Source organism: Ciona intestinalis, chromosome 1 (genome assembly GCF_000224145.3).
Source record: "Ciona intestinalis chromosome 1, KH, whole genome shotgun sequence".
NCBI lineage: Eukaryota > Metazoa > Chordata > Ascidiacea > Phlebobranchia > Cionidae > Ciona > Ciona intestinalis.
The window spans coordinates 4,606,031-4,626,998 of record NC_020166.2 but is presented as its reverse complement, the minus strand read 5'-3'; the positions used below and the strand labels follow the sequence as shown (position 1 = coordinate 4,626,998).

At 34.2% G+C, this 20,968-nt stretch overlaps 1 protein-coding gene and 1 long non-coding RNA gene across 5 annotated transcripts in view; one reads left to right on the top strand and one right to left on the bottom strand.

Annotated features, from left to right (window-relative positions):
• Positions 1-4,311: 4,311 nt before the first annotated feature.
• Positions 4,312-20,968, top strand: part of LOC100178622 (heterogeneous nuclear ribonucleoproteins A2/B1) — a 21,666-nt gene continuing 5,009 nt past the window's right edge. For 3 of the 4 annotated variants that reach the window (XM_009863940.3, XM_009863938.3, XM_026840776.1), the window contains exons 1-17: positions 4,312-4,400; positions 4,709-4,829; positions 4,888-4,964; positions 10,602-10,679; positions 11,409-11,534; positions 12,867-12,951; positions 15,881-15,970; positions 16,218-16,265; positions 16,369-16,395; positions 16,598-16,627; positions 17,149-17,175; positions 17,629-17,652; positions 17,885-17,917; positions 18,775-18,822; positions 18,880-18,912; positions 19,265-19,303; positions 19,867-19,914. In XM_009863940.3, the coding sequence (XP_009862242.1) occupies positions 4,377-4,400; positions 4,709-4,829; positions 4,888-4,964; positions 10,602-10,679; positions 11,409-11,534; positions 12,867-12,951; positions 15,881-15,970; positions 16,218-16,265; positions 16,369-16,395; positions 16,598-16,627; positions 17,149-17,175; positions 17,629-17,652; positions 17,885-17,917; positions 18,775-18,822; positions 18,880-18,912; positions 19,265-19,303; positions 19,867-19,914 (958 nt within the window). In that variant the 5' untranslated portion in view covers positions 4,312-4,376. The remainder of the gene's footprint in view (positions 4,401-4,708; positions 4,830-4,887; positions 4,965-10,601; positions 10,680-11,408; positions 11,535-12,866; positions 12,952-15,880; positions 15,971-16,217; positions 16,266-16,368; positions 16,396-16,597; positions 16,628-17,148; positions 17,176-17,628; positions 17,653-17,884; positions 17,918-18,774; positions 18,823-18,879; positions 18,913-19,264; positions 19,304-19,866; positions 19,915-20,968) is intronic. The other variant, XM_026840778.1, reaches the window with a different exon arrangement.
• Positions 5,315-10,594, bottom strand: LOC113475816. The gene is made up of 3 exons (XR_003397594.1): positions 8,024-10,594; positions 5,849-7,584; positions 5,315-5,391 (listed from the first exon to the last, which is right to left on the bottom strand). It is a non-coding gene; the product is annotated as an uncharacterized LOC113475816 (long non-coding RNA).

The following is a 20,968-nucleotide window of genomic DNA, read 5'->3' as shown; positions in this document are numbered from 1 at the left end:
CAAAATCTTGTAATCAATTTTCTGTTATTACAAGTTTATATACATTTGTAGGATACATTATTTATCCATTGAAGTTCGAACATTACCCATCGTCGTTCAAACAATACCAATTGTTATACAGTCCGCCGCCGTGGTTAGCGACGCCTGCCTGTAACCCAGAGGTAATGGGTTCAAATTCGTATTTTAATTTAGTGCATTGGAGGAGCTGCCTACTTAAACCAATTAAATTTCTTGATGTGAAAACCAATCCCTCCAATGTAGGATGTGCCATCAGCCTTTTCTTTTCCATTGGATGGTTCATTTTAACATCTTGCTGCTCAGTATAGCGCCTCAGTTATATTTAATGTAAATTAACAAAAGTATAGATTACCTCCCAATCCAGTAAGGTTTTTATGAAAGTATCCTGCAACCATGTCAGTCTTTCGTCATGTTTAGGGTACTATGATTAAACTATGGTTGTAGTTTAGCCTTTACCATGTTTTGTCTAGGTAGACTGTTTATTACGAAATAGTAGGGATTCACACGTGGATTTATTGCATCATAATAGCGATTCTTTGATCTGGCAACTAATTACGACATAATAGCAACTCACACGTTGAATATTTGCGTCAAAATATGAATTAACACGTAATTATTGGGCATGTAGGAGGTTCAAACAGGCTTGAATCTTAAAGAGGCACATGATGCGTCGTAATTAGCATTTACGTGTGTCGTATATTTTAGTCTTCGCCCTCCGGATCGCGATAGGCCATTTGAACATCAGTGGTCTACTTCACACATATCTAAAAATAGTATGGAATGCATACATTAAATAAAAAATATAGTACAATGGGGGAAGGTAGGACACTTAAGACTGATACTGATATAAAAAAAAGATAATATTTTGAAAATATATTCGAAGATTGGTCATTTGCACTTGGTGATAATTTATGAGAAGTGGCTTGTGCCCAAAACAGAGTAGTAATACCCAATTTCTAGCAAACATAAAAACTTTATTAATAGTTATAATCAATTTTCTGTTATTACAAGTTCATATACACTTGTTGGATCAAAGAATACTCTACCACGAATGAAAGCTTCAGTCACGTGACTTAAGCTTAATATCGATTTATGTTCATAAAAAGCATTCAGATAAAAAGCAAACATTTAAATTGTATAGAGACTGTGAATAGCTTTAAAATGAGCTATTGGGAGAAGACTTTCGTCATTTTAAACCAACTTTAAATTCAATATAAACCAAAAGATGGCGGGTCAGATTCGTTACGGTTGAATTGCGCGGGTAGAGTTCGCCCCGCCATATACAATAACAGACAGATATGGCGCAAAGTGCTTGCGCCTGTTGCAATCAACAAGTTGCATCAACGATGTTGTTTCTTTTGTTTTATTAGAAGGTGCTTAATTACCTCTGTAGAAACACAAAGGCATCCAAGTGCCAAACCTAAATTGTAGGCTACGTACAAAAATGTCTAAACCAATCCGAATTAAAGTAAAAGAATTTCAAATTTTACTGTTTAGCTAAAACGCTCCTTACATTTAGATTCACTCCAGTTTTGCAGTTTCTTTAGTAAAATATTTTAATTCTTTAGTAAATATTTAAAATGGAAGCAGCTTTTATAAAAGATATAATAGGGGGTTGGGACCAATTACCGGATGCTAAAGTTGAGCAAAGTAACCCAGCAGATGAGACATGCAATCAGCCAACAAGCAGTAAAAGGAGAAGACATGCTGCCGAAGACACTGACATTGAAACCAACTTTGATAATAGCTTAATTTTAAAAATATTTAACAGTGCTGTTTAATCTCTATTTAAGATTGGTGTCGAATGATCTGATGGTCTTTCATCCCTAACTCCCACTTCCGAAGCCGTCAATTTAATAGATACCTTATCTCAGGACTACATAAAAAATAAAAGTGAAAATACCTTATACAGTCAATATCCGGAACTATCAAGGAAAGCATCAAATATGTTACAGTATCCGCAATACTATGCCGCACAATTGATGATTAAAATTATTGACTCAACTATACTTGTATCAACGAAACTAAGAATTGTAGAGTATTCTTTGGTTGGATACAATATTTATCCATTGATGTTCGAAAATTACCCATTGTCGTTCAAACAATACCAATTGTTATGCAATAATATAATGTATAGGTAACATGCACAAAAATAAAAAAAGAGTACAACGCGCATCTCCAATGTCGGCAAAGGAGAGAGCACGATACACTCTCTCTCTTTTACGGGTCGCGCCCGTTTACTATCGTAGTCAAATGATTCGATGGCGTTTTATGTAGTTTTTCTTCGTTTTTTGACTTGATTTAAAATAATAGGGTAAAACAACTATTTTCTAATATATAAATATTTCTAACAAATCGTTTGTTTGAAAGTTTTTAATTAAAATTGTTAAATAATTATATTTCCTAAAAAGTGGTAAACTGTAGACGTTAACCTACCAAATAACTAAACTGGCCTAATAAACTTGAATAGTTGGTGTAGTTTTTGAAATAAACAGCTAAAACCGCCTAAAACTACCATGCGCCTATCATTTACAATGGAGACTAAGCGAAATGGGGACGGAGTTGGCGGTCACGTGAATGAAAAAAGAATATAGGCCTATCACGGTTTTGGAAAGTTGCGCGTTCTACTCTTTTTTATTTCTGTGGTAACATGTTAAAAGCTATAGCAGTAAACCGGAGTAGGGCAAGAAAAATAATGTTTAGACTTAATTTTCAAAGCGTACAGTATTATTTCGTGTTATTTACGTATATTCCTATTTATAAATACACTTAATAATCAAACTGTCCTATCTTATCCTGTGTGTTTTCGAATTTGTAAAATTTTACTTGTTGTGCGGATAGTTAAATAACTCCTCGTGTGTTTTATTATATTTTATTAAATTGGTGTCAAATAATAAAGGAATATGATGGTACTAATTCATGGTTTTACCCAAAAACCGTCATCTATTTTGATTTTGGAAATATTTGGCAATATGTGCTTAATAGTTGAATATCCCCTGAGGTTTAAATTAATAAATTAAAAGCAAATCTTTAAAAGTTTGGCAATGAAAACATACAAAACTACAATGTGGGGGAAGATGGGACTCTAAATTGAAATATATTTACATTAGCAGTATTCTGTGCGTTTTATGAATTTCACGGTGTTTGGGATAGAATATCTTTAGTTACACAGAACCGATAACAGTTTAAGGCGGGTTTAGTTATAGTTACACAATTACGATTAAAACAGTTTAGGACGGGTTCACACTACGGGCAATAAGCGCTGGCGATGGGAGAGAGCGAAACAACTATATACCAAAATTTGAATCATCATTTTTTCTTTAAAAAAGTGCGGGGATGGATGTTAAATATAAAAAAGTATGATCATAGCTTCAATCATATAAATATTAATTTTTTAATATTTTGCAAAAAATATAACTCACGCATATATTTATGTAGGTCACTAGCATGTGTTATTCCCATCCAAAAATTATTTTTTTAAATAAAAAAATAAATAAAGTAATATTTCCCCCGGAACTTTTTTCAGTTGGTACATATTTATTAGGAGCTCGTATTGTTTTTGTTCCGATCTACCACGCATGCGCAGTAGCGTCTCGGCGCATGCGCACTAGCGCTCGGTACAAATATATCAATCAGAACGAATATATCTTGACAACGCTTTTATACGAATGAAGTCAGTCACGTGACTAGTAAGTTCCTAGTTCATACTTCACAATCACAAGTCTCGTAGTAAAAAACGGATAGCGCTAGAGATCACTGTTTGAATACGAATATCCGTCTCTATACTGAACCAATTTTAACAAGCAAAGTATTTTGGGAATCAATAAAACGGTGACTTTTTAAATTTACCACAAAAATGAAGTTAACGTGGGGTCTGTTTACGCACTTTAATGGCGGATATTTCACTTTCCCACAATGCAAAGTATTTTCGATCTGTGTGTAAACGGGGACGACACAGAGCGTTTGTTTTGTACTGCTAATGAATGTTTGCCTAGTAACATGCCAAAGAATAACACAAGTTTACTTACTAAATTTAATGTGTTTAAAGTTTTCCTGAACACGTTAAATATAACCACGTTTTTCAACCTCGTGGGCTGAGGTTGTGACGTCAGATCACGTGATTCTTTTATAGTGAAACAAAAAAAGCGAAAAGTGCGCGCTGTCGCTATTGCTTTCTTTCGCACATTTGTGGAAATCTGTAAAGAGGGAATTTAGATTGGGTGTTATTTTTTATTATATGTTTTTGAAATTAAGTAAGCGAAAATTATTTCGGATATATTTATTTCTTTGCAGCGACGGTAAATTTTCGTTCTAAGTTAAACTTTCAATTTTATCTTGATAGTGCGTTAACCAACATAATGAAGACAGAAGATATCGACGAGGTAAGTTCGTTTATAGCGGTTTCTTCCTCTTGTTTAGTTAAATGTATGATGTTTACGGATATTACTTCTGGAAGTGAAACTCAATAGTTTGACATTTTGGCTTCTGATATAATAGCTATAAAAGTAAACTAATTGGTGCTATTGACGAATCTTCTCCCCATCCTATTTGCTAACCCCTAAACACAAACCTCTAACCACCAACCTCTAACACTTTCCACTAGCCTATTCTGCTATGTACCGAAGGATTCTTCACTTGTGCCAACTAATAAGTTATTACAATAATTATAGTTACGTTTTATAATTCTTAGACGAATGGAGAAGATATCAATGAACCTGAGCAACAGCGCAAACTTTTTATTGGTGGCCTTAGCTTTGATACAACAAATGAAAGTTTGAGTGCATACTTTACTAAATTTGGAGAAGTAACCGGTTGGTGTTAACTTGTTATATTTCCTGGAAGTTAGATCATAAAAACGTTTGTTTGTAGATTCAGTTGTGATGATGGACCCAAAAACCAAGAAATCAAGAGGTTTCGGATTTGTCACATTTAAAAGAATCAAAATGGTAAGAGCACTATTATTGTAAATGTAGACGATCTAATTGGAAAGAATAGGTAATTCTGGTGATCAATGGAAGTTTTTGTTCAAATTGTTTCTTAGGTATGACGCTGTGGCAAAGTGGTTCGCACGCCTGCCTGTAACCTGGTAATGGGTTCTAGGCTCGTTGCTGCTACCATTATGGGCGTATGTGTCCTGGGCAAGACACTTAACAGCAGTTGCTTCAGCCCAGTGGTCACTAATGGGTTGTTCAAATTATCAGCCTTACATAAAAAATAAAAAAAATCCAAAATGATAAACCCTTATAAAGTAACATACATAGAAACTTGTGGGCTTGCATGAGGTGTATGAACACCTGTGCTATGATGACTGTTGTTTTCCGCGACGATAAAGTAAGTTACATTCATTCATTTACATTCTGGTCTCCCTGATACCTAGGGATGCACATTACAGAATTTCGAATCCATGAGATTCGAATCCTTTTGTATTCGAATCTAATTACGGGATTCGGTATTCTGTTTAATGACATCATTACACGTCATCTCATATATTATATTAACAATTTTTGAAATTTAAAAATTAAAAAAAAAAATATTTTTGTGTTTGTGGGACTTTCGAGAGTAAACGTTTCGTAACGTCTTTTCATAGCCTGCTATACGTTTCATGACGCAAAAACTACCCAATAGTACAATTTTTGATCATTTTACAACTCAAGATCCAACAAGGGTGTTATGAAAGGGTCAATTAACTGACTTTTGTGGGTAAAATTTTTTTTTCCTATAAATATAAAAAGATTCGAAATTCTAGATTCGGAATTCTAGATTCGAATTAAAGTATTCTAGGATATCCTAGAATACCTAATTATTCTGTAATGTGCATCCCTACTGATACCCTTGTATGATTTTTTAAAAAAAAAACAGGCATTTGTATCGAAATTTAACTTAAAATACGCAAAAAGTATCGTGTGACTGTATTTTCACCCAAGTCATCCTGAATTAACAAAAGGTGAAATATTACAGCGTAGAATCTGTATTACTACATTTGATTTCTAGGTTATATATCACATGAGTTATAGTTTCCATTTGTGGCTCTAAAATAAATTGTTTTAGGTGCTTGTTCTTCAGGACAAGCACATACATTAGTTTACTTGTCGTAATAAAACGAACAATTTTTTCAAACGTGGCAACATAGGTAACATGCATTAGAAATGCTATGTTTAATGTATGCTATATATACTTAGACATCCTAAAACTTAGAAACAACAAACTCGGTTTTATGTAGCTGGTGAACTCTATTGGCTCTATTCCACCCACAAACATAAAGAGTGCATAAACTAGGGATGTGCTGAAGTTGCAAAAGCTCGGGTTCGCTGAGCCCCAAACTTCAACAAAAAGCTTGACACGAAAAATGTTTGCAGTCAAAGATACGTCTCGTTTTGTAATTGCCAGTGTTGAAAAATGTAAAATTCATATAGGAAATGTTTAATTAAATATTAAATATATGTATAACCGTGGCAGCAGTTTTGTTGAAAATCTGGGCGTAGTATATTTTATGTGCGTCTGTCACTCAAGCTACCAAATCTTGTATAAAGCGTATTTCTGACTATTGTGTGGGCGCATTTGTCTCTTCGAATACAATAGCGAAGATTTAGAAATATTTTAAACGAAAGGACAGGATATAGCAACAAAACAACAGTTGTTAAAACGCGCTTACAGTTATAAACATTTTACATTTAGTTGGAAGAATGTAAGCATAGTTGTTACACCTACCAAACAAACTTGCCATGTTTTAATTGAGTTACACTTCTGCTGGAAACAAAAGTAGGTAGAGACACGACCTGTGCAATGGCTTTAAAGACCCAAAGATTGGGTCATGATTAAAAAACAAAACCCTCAATAGTTCATAGTAAATAGTTTCATGAGCACACTTGTAAATTGTAGCATGTGCAGTAGAAAAGGTTGTTAAAGGTGCGATTCATTGTTTTATAATAGTCACATGCATAGGCGCTGAATGCGGGCCTGCAAGTCCTGCGAGCAGGCCTTCACAAATACCAGGGTACTCCCGCAGGCCCTGGAATTTTAATGCGTGCGTCATGTTTATTGCCTTTCTTATGCAAACTTATAGGTCATATTTGCGCGGATAATACTAGAATAACTCGATAGGATCATTGATATTTCCATTAAAGTATTAAAATAATAAAAATCCAACATATAAATGTTCCAGACCGCAGTTGTAACGGAGACGTCAGTCAAGGTACGTTTCGGTTGCCTGGCAACTTATCGGCGATAAAAGCATTTGTGTCTGTGACGTTACAACATTCGGTTCTTGGTAGTTTCAGAATTTTTACAAGGTTAAAATAAATTCAGCTCAATGTTTGGTTTAATAAATATTCCTACATGTCCAGTAAACGCATTTCAAGTACCCCACCGGGTTTTCAATAGAATTACCCCGCCGTCCAAAATTGCCGTCACAATAAAACATTATATACTTACATCGCGGTTTACTCTAGTTTCGACGTCATGTAGCCAGAACCTAATAAAAGCGATTTACAAACGTTTTATACAAAGACCCCACAAACACAAGATTTATAAAAAAAATGACATGTAATGTTCAACAGCAGCACAAATCTTTCGTGATGTTATATTTATATTGGATGGCGTCTCAGTATTTTAGGCTCGTTGTCTAATAGCGATCGGCGGGAATTACTTTATTTCTTATGTTTTAAAACTGCAAGGACGATTCTATAGCTTGAAATATAGCTCAAAAGACACAAACAGTTTGCCAACAGTGCATTTTGTTGTTGGTGGCTAAAATATTATTGGTACTATGACGCAAATATTTGGCATACCCTTGCATTTTAAAAGTTCTCCGCCTATGGTCACATTCGTAATAATGACATATTTTATGGGTAATTTAATATCTTGCAAGTGGGTTTATGAAACTCTGATTCTCGTGTGGTGCCAATGAACAAAGTTTTTTTTTTGCTTCTGTCTCAACATCGGCAGGGACGATATTTACTTCATTACTAACTGTTCGGTTGTTTTAGCTATTCCCTGTGTTTCGCACCATAACCAATGCAGCGGACATGGCAAAGTTAATTTTATTATTAATAGGATTTCAATGAAGGGGTATTCCCAGAATCCTGTAAAAGAGTTTTTGGCTTTTTATTTAAAATCAAATACGGAAACATTCTCTTGTAATTCGACATTGCTCTTGTAATTGGACACCACCTGTGATTCGATACGGGCAAATGCACTGATGTTTCGATTCGTTACTTGCGAGAGAGCAAATTTACAAAGAAGGAAAAATAATTAAACAGAAAGATATGCTGACTAGTCTCGTTATCTTTTAGTAGCTACAGTTTTTTCTATTTTAATATTTTTCATTTTTGCGTGCAACATTATTGCAATAGCACAAGGCTGGACGCTCGGTTAAGTTTTCAGCCTAGGCCAAAGCAATACTGTAGCAGTTGTTACCAGTGGCGTCGATTTTATAAAAACGTAGGGGTTGCGACATTATACCATGTTAGCTGGAAGTAGGTATATGTAAAACACCTAAAATCACGCATATAATGTGTGCGGCATTTAATGGAAAGGGTAAGATGTAAGCCTGGCAGTTAATTGTCGTTAAGTGTTTAAAAAACTTAACATGTAAATATCATTATAATACATTTGCCAATACGTTGATTATACAGACGCACCGTCACCCGTTACGATAATGGAGCACATCACAATACCGCGTATGACATAACCTTGTTCAACTGACAGGTGCAGCATTGCGCAATATCTCACGTTAATTCTCTACGTCACAATATTGTTTATAATGCAACATTTGACTTTAAAACTCTGCGCATCATAAAAGTTGTTTGCATCACAAGCATCACAATTAAACACGTAACAATTTTGTGTTGGTTGACGGGTGCAATGAAGTTTGAAAAAATCATTTTAACAAAACTCGAGGAAACAAATAAAATTAATTAAACATGGGTCAATCAGGTTTAACAACACACGATCAAAGCTGTGTTCGCCTATCACCGATCAAAGGAGCATTGCCGCCACGATCTCTCTTCGTTTTAACAGACAAACTTATCAGGATAAGGTTTGCGAGCGAGAATAATGTTTCACATGTAGACTACATAACGAATGTGTCTACGTGTAAATTGCTATTTTGTTGCAATAATCGATGTGTGAATTGCCATTATGTCGTAATGAATCCACGCGTGAATCCTTACTATTTCGTAACAAACATGCTGCTTGGCTGAGGAAAATATCGTATATAAATATAAAGCAATGACCGACCCGATTTACGTAGTTTATTTCTGCCTATTTAACACGCATAAAATCTTTTACACGCAACTGTTAGGGAGCCAATTTATGACATGTGCGCGTCTTAGAAAAAGAACACATATTCCTATAGTTAAATTTTATCCTGGTTCGCGTGTTTTTAGTTTAACTAGTAAACATTACATTCTCACATAATGATAGAATTGTAATCGTAACAATCGACGATTTTGTGATTATCAATGTGACATAACGATTGTCCGACGTAACACGCAGCCGTTATAGGTAACCGCGCAGGGTACAAAAATAACTAGTTTATGCGTTAAGAGAATGAAGGTCCTGTGTAGCTACTATAAATTAATTATTTTATAAAGTTAAAAATATTTATTTAAGAAGATTTTACTAATAATTTGCTTTTATAATTGGAAAATTCAGGGGTTGCTGCAACCCCTGCAAAATTATCAGGGTAGGCCTGCATACCCTGCACCATAAAATCGACGCCACTGGTTGTTACCCTTGTGCCTTCTCGAAGAGGAGGGTTAATCTTAAACACACAGTTGTGGTAACTGCGTTAAAACATTAAAAGTAAATTTTCAAAACAGTTATGTTTGTTTTATAAACAAATACTTATACCTAGGTTACCCACAGCAAGGTTAAACTCAGTTATAGGCACCTACATAGTAGTTAGATTGATTTTGCATGTTATACCCGTTTTACCCCACAAAATGGGGAAAATTGGGTATACCAACTTCTTCAAAAAAAGAGCTTATCAATTTTCATTCTTTTATTTGACTAGTTACATTACTATTTTTTGGCAACATTGAGCATGATAACAGAATGTTACATCAAAATAAAAAAAGGACCAAACAAATGCGTCAAATTATTTTTATATGACAATATTCACTGAACCATACTCAATTTCCCTCCTTCCCCTTACTTTATTTCGAATCTAGAATTTTGAATCTTTTTTATTTGGAGAAAAATGATAATTTTACCCTAATACCTCAGTGTACTGACCCTTCAGTAGTAGCCTTGTTATAATTATAAAAAAATTATAATGAACTTATAACTTTGGACGTATATGAAATCAGATGTTCTGTTTTACGGCATCATTATGTTAGCTGGTATTTAATCGTAATTGTGGCTGGGGTGCACCACTCTAAAAGTTACCTAAATAGAGGTTTATTTCCTGCCTTTTTAGTAAATTTTAAGTAAGACTACTATTAATCTATTATATTCCATAGAATCTATATTAACAAAATTTCAATAGTCATCAAGTTATAATGACAATTTTAAATAGGTGGTAAAACATATGTCGCAATATGAATCCTATTTTAGTTCTCACTTTTTTGTCTTATTTTTAGGTTGATGCTGTTATGAGTGAACGACCACATAAATTAGATGGAAGAACGGTCACACCAAAACGTGCCGTTTCCAGAGAGGTAAATATCAATAAAGTTATGAATAATTTTAATTGCAGACTTAATAAGTTACTATCATTGACACGTCACTAGTCAAGTATTTACCATACCAATATTAAGGACAGTTAAGCAGATTTATTTTTTATGCAATTATCTTTTAGTTGCTTCACTATTTTCGTTTTGGGAAGTATAAGGGATTTAGAAAGGTGTGACAAGTTTTAAATAGTCCAATTTAAAATGGCTACTGGTCAAAAAAAAGTCATGTGTTTCCTGGTTTCTTAAAACCAAATTTGGATGTTTGAATCGGCAAAAGTACAGAAATAATTACTGAAAAGATTTACCATCACTTCCCTCAATTCATAATAATGGCACATAAACTTTATGTAGCAAACACATGAAAATTAAATCTACACCCTATAAAATTTCCATCACAAGGCAGCAGCTCGTGAAAGCTTCTGTAACCTTTAACACGGCAGCTTTAAGCTTATGGGAAAGATAGTTGGTTAAAAGTATATGTAACATTTTAAAGCACGAATGTAAAAGTTTTTTAACCCTAGTGATTTGTATATTTGGTGTCAGAATGCACATGGCATTTATTTATGAAGTTTAAAAAAAATATATACATATGCGAGCTGGTATTAATCCAGATTTTTGTTTTTTTACATGGCTGATCACCTATTTAAATCTATTTAAAATTAAAATTATAGTTTCAGTAGCACAGTTTTTATGCTTACTAATTTCTGACCAAAGGATTCAGAAAAACCTGGTGCACATGCAACGGTAAAGAAAATTTTTGTTGGTGGAATAAAAGATGACACAACAGAACAACATCTTAAAGATCATTTTCGAAAATTTGGGATTGTGGAACTTGTTGAGGTAAATTGTATGTATATATATATATATATATTTCTGAATGGTTAGTTTTTGCATATTATTCTGAGTGGGTCACAAGTGTTAAAACCTTTTGTGCAACGGCGGACACGGGGGGTGCGAGCGGGTGCGCAAGCACCCCCAATAAAATAAACAATAGAAGTGCTAACTCGCGCGCTTAAAATCTCCCCCGCGCGGGGTTTTCTAGAGGACATGCGCACTTAAAATATTGTAGTTACGATCAGTCATTCAAATGGAAAAGCTGACGTTAATTAAAAATAATCCGTCATGCGCAGCAGGGCTTCATGGTCGTGTTTACCGAGGATAACCAATTTCCATTAGAAAACGGGAAATTCCCGTATGCGATTGGTATAAAAATACACGTGTTGACGCATGGGCGAAAAATAATAAAATTGAAGAAAAAAAAGCAACTAACATTATTCAAGCGAGCTTGACTTTATCTTTAATTAATTTTCTTTCGTTTTGCTCTGAAAAGTAAAGAATCGCACGAGATGAGCATAGCGGCAATCGTGCTTTGATCGGGGCAGAACGTTAGTGCGCTGCGGTCCACGATCAGCACCGCACGAGAAATCAATGGCTTGAAGCCAAAAACGCTGTTCTTTAGAACATAGGAGAAAAGATAGTATCACCAAGTAAGCAGCAATGTAGCTTGCTTATTAACCCACGTAAAAACTTCTGTTATTAACATTTATTACTAATATAGTTTTTTATATATTTCTGCATTTTGCCACACTGGAATTCACGAAACGCGTCTTCTCTTTATCAAGCAGCGTTTGAACGTAAGCCACGTGTTCTGTATGATTTTGATTAGCGGTGCTTTTCGACAAAACAGGAGCGTATTCTCGTACACCTTTCTCCTTGAAAACGTCATTAGCACCCGGCTCGGCGCTCGTGCTAAAAATATATTTTTCACACGGTTTGTCTGGATTTAGTAGAGACCGACCGAATATAATTTTTTTTCCATTAAAACCGATAATTGTCACTATAACGTAACATATTAAATGATCAGTATTAATCAAAATTAATAATAACTGTATTCACGATATTGCAAGTTATAATAATATCACCACAAACTGTCTCTGTGTAAACAATAATAAGAATTGATTCTCTATTTTTAGACTCAAATTTTCTTAAATTCCAGAATACCCCCTTTACTCTTTGTTAGTACAGGATGATGTGTAAAAATTATTTCATAATTCAAAGCTGTAAATTAAGTAAAACAAAATTAAGCGAAGTTCTAGTGACAATGTACCACTGTCCACTATTTGTGGTTTCTGCTGACTGTCTCTATGTTGCTTAATACATTTATTTACACAGGTGATGGAGGATAGAGAAACAAGAAAAAAACGAGGATTTGCTTTTGTTACTTTTGCTGATCATGATCCTGTTGATAAGATTGTCAGTAAGTTATAACAATCACTTATCCCTCTGGATTAATTACAACTTGGTTTTTATTTGTTTTTGTGTTTGGTTATTATTTACTGTTTACCCCTTTAACTGTCGCTTATTTTCTTAGTTCCTAATTTTTTTACAAAGTCTTATTCAATTGGATTTTGCAAAACTAAAGCAGTTGATCAGAACATGCTATATGAAATCTGTAGACTATGAAATGTTCTTCTACTTCATATTTTATTTTATTTTAAAGATGAATAAACTTTTTCAATATCAAATATATCAAGAATGAAGAGAAATATTCAAAAGAGATGCATTGCAAACTTGTTCAGTGTCAATTATCATTTCTTTAAATGTACAACTATCATAATCATACATGAAAGTATCTCTAAAGAGGCATCGGTGTAATATTTTAGAACCCACTAATGGTGGTGCCACACACAAGCTTACTATTGTTTTTTAAAAAATAAAATAACTTTTGATCTGTCGTATTTATAAATAAAGCTGTAGAAAATACAAGATCAATAACAAACAAGATTAAATAACTTTTTAAAACAACTTTAAAATATCCAATAGGTTCCATTTCTACTAAATCCAACATCAAGTCTTAAATCAAAACGATAAGACTATATTTTTTATCTAACTGTTAAACTGTAGTACAAATTTTTAAAAAGAAGTGATCAGAAAGAAAAATGTTTAAGCTTAGTAAACCCAATGTTTTACAACTTGGGCACATCCCTAAACAATACTTAAAACTTTTTTCTTAAATCAAAAGGTAATGGGACTAATGGCTTTGCTTTTTCATGATAAACATCGTAAGACCTCGGGATTGGCGCATGTGACAAGCTTTACATTGAAGCTTAGCGAGCCCGAAATTTACAACCAGCAGTGTAAAAAGTCCCTATTTTTGATGCCGCCGGCATTAGCCAGATTTTTTTAAACTACTGGAGTGGGAATCCGGAATTTATTTACTTCGCCTGTTGTGTAACATTTCGTTTCACGTTAATGTATACGTAAGTTACCTATTCGTGCAGTTCTGACGCAAGAAACAGCTTTATATTTTTGCATAAATCCGACATTTATGCAAATACAATGGCAATTGTAATAGCATTCATTGCTTAAACTAACGCCTGTTAATAATTTTAATGTTGACCGGACAAAGTTTGTCGCGCGTTGTATAAATGACACTATGCCGTATTTATCATAAAAACCCAGTAACTGAACTTTATTTTTACCAATAAATGCCTAGCCATGTTACGTATGTGTTACACGTGGAAATTGTGGTGGCCATCAGACTTTAATCGGGAAAAGACGAAACAAGATTGACACATTTTTTATTAAATTTATGCACTACGGTAAGGACCCCAGGAGAAATTGTTAGCTTTTATTTAAAAGCATCTTTTTTGGTAATTGATTCCACCAAACACAAGCCTTTATAGCACGTGTTGTATACACTGGCGTAAAACACGGGTATGCAAGGTATGCCTGCATACCCTGACATTTTTGAGGGTATGCCTGCATACCCTGCTAAACTGACATAAAATAACGTAATTTATACTTTTCGGGAAGTTTATTCAAATAAATTATACACGGTTTTCGGATAGGATAGGAACGGTTTCGCAGCCTACGCATTTTTTATTGCTTTCGTTACCGGGTACGTAGCGATTATTACGTTTACAATAAACAATTGCGCACGGGAGTGCGACGCAACAAAAGTGAATGAAAATATCATCCAATCATAAACAATATATGTAGCCTGTCAGTTGTTTCATTAAGATCAAGTGAAAAGGCCGTTTAGAAAGAAAAACTAAAGGTTTGTCAAAAAGGAAGTTTCAACCCACGCGAGTGGCCAGTGTTTCTGCGTATGATTTCGTAATTAAAGGCGAAAATTGTAAAAATACTTTTATTTTAATATTGCAAAATCTTTTGTAACAATTATAAATAAATTTTGTTTACATTAATTGTACATTCTGCAACACTGCAATTCACGAGGCTCGTAGTCTTGTGTGGCCTCTTTGATCGTGAACCACGTGTTCGTTTGATCGGAAACCACGTGTTCTATGCGATTTTGATTAGCGGCTCCTTCCGACTAAACCGAACATGTTGAGTGTGCCTTTTCTCCTTAATGACGTCATTTTATCGGCACTCGGCCGGCGTTGATTGACAGGTTTTTAATTAATTTCTTGGCTTGTAGAAAACGCTGAAATAAAACGTTACCAATAGAAACGATTCTAGATCTGCACCGGTTATACAATATCGGTTGTTTCACCCCAGTAAATTAGGTTAAATAATGGCATCGAATATGCTGAACTGTCCTTTTCTCAGCTCACCTACACAGCACCATGCGTCAAGATTTTACAGTAAAAAGTGAGGGGGGTTAAAGCAAATTTTTTTTGCACCTTCGGCGCAAATTACAACCCCTTCTTTCCACACGTCTATTTGCGCCGTTGGTTGTAGTAATCATGATTCAATAATATTTGTCAAATTTTAACACATTTTTTTTCAAATTAATTTCGTGATTGTCCCCGTCACGCAGTGGTGGTGCGTTAAATAAGAGTAACGAATTTGAAAATTGGCAGGAGTGCGGCGCATGCCTGTATACTCTACGCCAGTGCTGGCCTGCATATGTTTGTATTTTTGGAAATTTGTTGATATTAAAATAATTTAAAATTTTAAAGAATGTATCCGAAATAGATGGATGCAGTGACTAGCCTTAACATTACAACGAGTTGTAGCGAAATTAAACGCGATTACGCACACACGAGACCACGAATAGACGCACAGACGTAAATAACACGCAGGCGAAGTTTCGCACACGCTAAGCAACCGCTGCAATGCCGACACAATGTAGTGCATTGTTAAACGAGCATATTAACTTTTGCCACCCTGACATATTGAAAGTTTCACGCCTATGGTTGTATATATATTTATTTTAACAGGTCAGAAATATCACACGATTAATGGACACAACTGTGAAGTGAGAAAGGCACTTCCTAAGAATGAACTTGACAAACATAAAAACAAACCTGGTTAGTTATTTCTATGTATGTATAACCAATATCATTGCTGGAGACTCGTCAATTGCAAATGATTTTGCTGATGGTATTTAATAATTTGTTTGCAATTGAATTGTGTCAAATATCGGTATCAGCAAAAAATATTAAATACTAATATTGGTATCAGTGCAAAATACTAGATAAATGTAGATGGTGAGCCTTGTGTGTTTGTATTACAGTCTTGATATACATTATAATATTACTTGTAATAACTCGTCAGGTGACAGAGGTCCACCACCACCTGAATACATGAGAGACAGAGAAAGAGGTAATATTTTTTCCTATTATAGTAATAACCCTTTATGGAAATTTTATTTTTGCATTTGTTGTCTTTAGAGTATAATATTAACAAATTAATGTTTATTTTGTAGATTATAGAAGATCACCACCACCACCAGGTATGTTTATACTTTTTTTTTAAATAACCATCTTTTTAGTTTAGAGATTTAATGGTAACAATCATCTTTGTGCATCAATAGCCATATTACGACATGCAGTCATTGCATTCTTGATTCTGGATGTATACAAATGATTCTTTTTTAACCTAGTCCAAAGAAAAAATAATAAACTGATATAAAAACATTGCTCTGTGTTTTGCAGCATATGGACATGACAGATATGGACCTCCAGGTATATATTTTGTGACAATAACAACTAACATGTTTAATTATCGATTGTTGGTGTGCAAATTTGAAAAAAAAAAGATATATTTATATTGACGGTAGATAATCTGGGAAGAGTTGAACGCTTCCCGGCTCTGTCTTTGTAGTGCTAGAGCGCCTCTAAATGGCGTAGATTCTTAGCTACACCGTCATAAATCATCTTACATGTTCTTCAACTAACATTTTTTTAGTTATTAAAAAAATAGGTTGAAAACTAAAAAGTCAATGCATATTCCTTACACCTCTTGTAGTCACTTGTTGACAATAATCAAGTGGTGAAACCATGCAGTGGATAACTGTTTTCTGGCTTCAGTTTTATTAAGACCTTTATTAATAAGTTTATTAGACTATACTTTTTATAGTATTAGTTTTGATACAATGAATTATAAGTGAACTCTGTTTGCTTAGCAAATTTAAGATTGCTTTTACAGGTGCTAATATTTAGAGTATTCTATGTTTGTTTTTCTGAAATATTAAACCTTTTACCAGGTTATGATCGATACGGCCCTTCCAGTGGTAAGAAACATAATTTGCATGATTGACTAATCTGTAAAAATAAGGCATTAATACTTAGAAACAGGGTGATAAGGATATGTTATAGTTCAAGTTGTTAAGTTTGCCAGCGGTTTATTAAGTGATGTTAGCAATTGTGGATTGGCAACATAAAGACTGTGTTTCATTCTAAAGTCTATCTATTTCAGTATATTCCAAAGAAATATAGGTGAAGTTCAGGTTAGAGCTTTAAGATTTTGGGCTTCCCTTCATAATTTAAATGAATAATAAGAATATTAGGCGATCAATGTTGTGAAACATAGGCTGGTTTAGTTATATCTAATTTGTGGTCGTGGGGTTGGTAATTGTTAAATTACTTGGCCAAAATTTTGGACCTTTTAAAAGAACCCACAAATTCTATTATTGTTATAAAACTAGGCATAGTATTTTTGTTAACTGTTTATTCATTGATTGCAGCTTACGATCGATATGCACCAAGCAGTAAGTGTTTATATTCTATTTCCCTCTGTACTTGTAACTGCCTCTCTTATATAATTTAAAGTGTAATTATATATAGCGGAAAAACATCTTTATACACTTCGTTTAAAACAATACATAATATACAGTGTAAAAAACAAATATTTAAAAATTCTTCAAAATAATTTAACAATTAACTACTTCACCAACATAATTAACTTCAACTGCAGAATATTAATTTAATCTATTGTTTCAGGTTATGATCGTGGTTACCCACCTCCTCCTCGTGGTAAGTTAAGTTTTATATCCGGACTTTCTATTTTTAGTTGGTCTTTAGTTGTTAATTTCTGATTTCATTAAAGCTTAAACGGGACACAAAAATTCTCAAATTATTTTATATCACTAATAGGGCTGTGGATTTCCCCACTTTTTAACGGTTAACTGGTTAACGGATACAAGTGTAATCCTAACGAGTCTTGTTTATCGCTTTTCTCGAATTTATAGGCAGCTTTACAAGTACTTATGAACTATGCTTGGAATAAACGCGCAAGGTGAAAGTAATGCTCTCTTATTTTTATTCAAATCTGTTTTAAAGCACCTGCCTGCTAAACAATCAGTGTGTGAATTGCAATTATGACGCAAATATTCAACTTGTGAACTGCTACTATGTCATAATCAACTGCCAGGTTAAACAATTGTGATGATGCAATGAATCCATGTGTGAATGCCTGCTATTTCGTAATAAACATGCTGCTTGGCTGAGGAAAACATTTAAGTTGTCTATTACGCCAATATATTGTTGCCAAACTAGTTACCCTGCGGTATTAACAATTCAAATTGAAGATGTAATCGTTGTTGTACATTGGCACGATCAATGCCACAGTGTCGCCTCGCTCTGTCTTATCATCGCAAAGCACCGATCAATGGATGCGGACAGGCGCCTTTTGTGTCAATAAGACAGATATTGATACACGTGTGTATCCCATGACGTCATAGTTTGGTTAACGACTTGAACTTTCAGTTAGCGCATAACCGAATAGGTCCGGTTAACCGTTAATTTTTCCACAGCCCTAATTACCAATGTTCATTTATTAGAGGTCTGCTATGTTATATTTTAGTTGCAGGTTATCAATTTTATTTTTTCAGACTATGATAGATATGGTCCCCCTCCAAGGGAATATGCCAGTGAATACGGTAAATAATCATTATTAATACAAATGAATTTATTAAAAGAAACAACATTTTTTACAGATCGATACAGAGAATATAGGGACTATCCTAGAGGTAATTATTGTTTTCTATTCCTTGCTTGGTGACGGTAGATAATCTGGGAAGAGTTGAACGCTTCCCGGCTCTGTCTTTGTAGTGCTAGAGCGCCTCTAAATGGCGTAGATTCTTAGCTACACCGTCATAAATCATCTTACATGTTCTTCAACTAACATTTTTTTAGTTATTAAAAAAATAGGTTGAAAACTAAAAAGTCAATGCATATTCCTTACACCTCTTGTAGTCACTTGTTGACAATAATCAAGTGGTGAAACCATGCAGTGGATAACTGTCAATATTTTAACGGATTTCAAGTTTAAAAATATGTTTTTTTAATAAAAACTATGTTATTAAAATTGCTTTATTTCAGAATATTCCCGGAGTTCCTCCGATTACTATAGAAGGGAAGGTAAGACATTGTTGAAGTTATGGTTTATTTAATATTAGTTTTCTCAATGGCTTTTACATGTATTGTACTTTAAATTTTATGTTTTTAATTGTATTTAAACAAATGGTAATTGTAGGAAGCAGTTACCGATACAGCAAATACCAAGAGACACTAGAAGCATATCACAAGTCATTGAGACCAAGGAAGTATTTAGAACATGAATACAGCGAGTGTCTGTATTATCCATGCATCAGCCGTTACAGCCGTTCAATAGATACTTCAGATCATGAAACTTCCACTCAACTTGCCCTTTCAGCTCCTCATAGTTATAAATCCAAATTGTATCATGAGAGTAGTCCAACTATGCAAGATTACAAAGTGATCAGCACTACAGAGTGTAGATCGAAAGTCTATGTTGAACCCAGAAATAATAGACAGTATAATTCAGGTGTGTTAATGTTATCAGACGTTGCAAGGAAGTAAATATCGCTTTTATATTCATATTTACATATAGCAATCGCTGTGCAATATACTACACTACATTGGTTTTAATTTTAAATAACCATGTGTATACAAATTTTTAGCTTCATATTCTGATCGACCATCATCGTATGACTACCCGCCTCGTGAAGGTGAGTACATTTCACCATAGGAATCAAAATATTAGGCCTTCTTATAAAAAATGAGGTGATGAATTAGAAGTTTCGCTTAGTTTCATGATGTAATACAATAGTACTGCAAACCTGACATATTCATATTTCTGAAAACCTTTTTCCGCCAATGCCATTATTTTAAAAGGTAAGTTGCTGATAAAGAGACAATGTTGTTTTATTCCAAATGACGCAGGTGCTAGTAAACAACCTAAAAGTTTTCTTAGCCAAGCAGAATGTTTGTTTTGACGTACTAGAGAACAACCTGTGGTCTCATTGCATTATTGAGCACGTTAGTGGTCATATAGATCCTTTTTTGTCGAACAGTTGTTCTTATTGTTGTTGTTTTTTAGCCGAATTTTCCCCACTTCCAATTCTAGCATTTATTTTTTAATCTCTTGATTGAAATCAAATCCTAATGAATATTTATAACTTTTAGACTAAATTTTCAGAGGTAAAACCGCATAATTAGCGACTCTTTGAACAAATGCCCCAAATTCAAAATGCACCTTAAACTTTAATTAAATGATTGTACTCCAAAAAGTATTTTAAACTAAGCATAGTTTTATAAACCGTACTGCACATGGGCGTCGATTTTTTCACGTTGTAAACCAATCTTAGGGGGCGAAAAAAATGTCAGTGTATGCAGGATTGTAAAAGTTGTAAATCCGGACGGTGATCGTTTAATTTTATTGAAAATCGGACGTAATATGTTTTACGTGCGTCTGTCACCCAAGCTACCAAATCTTGTTATAAAGCGTATTACTGAATATCACCACGACACCACAGTCTAGTAGGGGCGCCTGTGCGATAAAAACCGTTGTTAAAGCTGCGATCTAATGTTTTATGTTAGTCGCGTGTTCGTAATAATCAGCTAACGAAGTCGTTCGAGTAACAAACATTGCCGTGCTGCAATTTGACATTTTGCGCTTAATTATTACGTCACATGTCTTATTGCAACATAACTATTAACTATGACGTTTCATTACGTAACAATCGGAAGGAATGCCCACTGCCCAACGAACCACGAGATCGA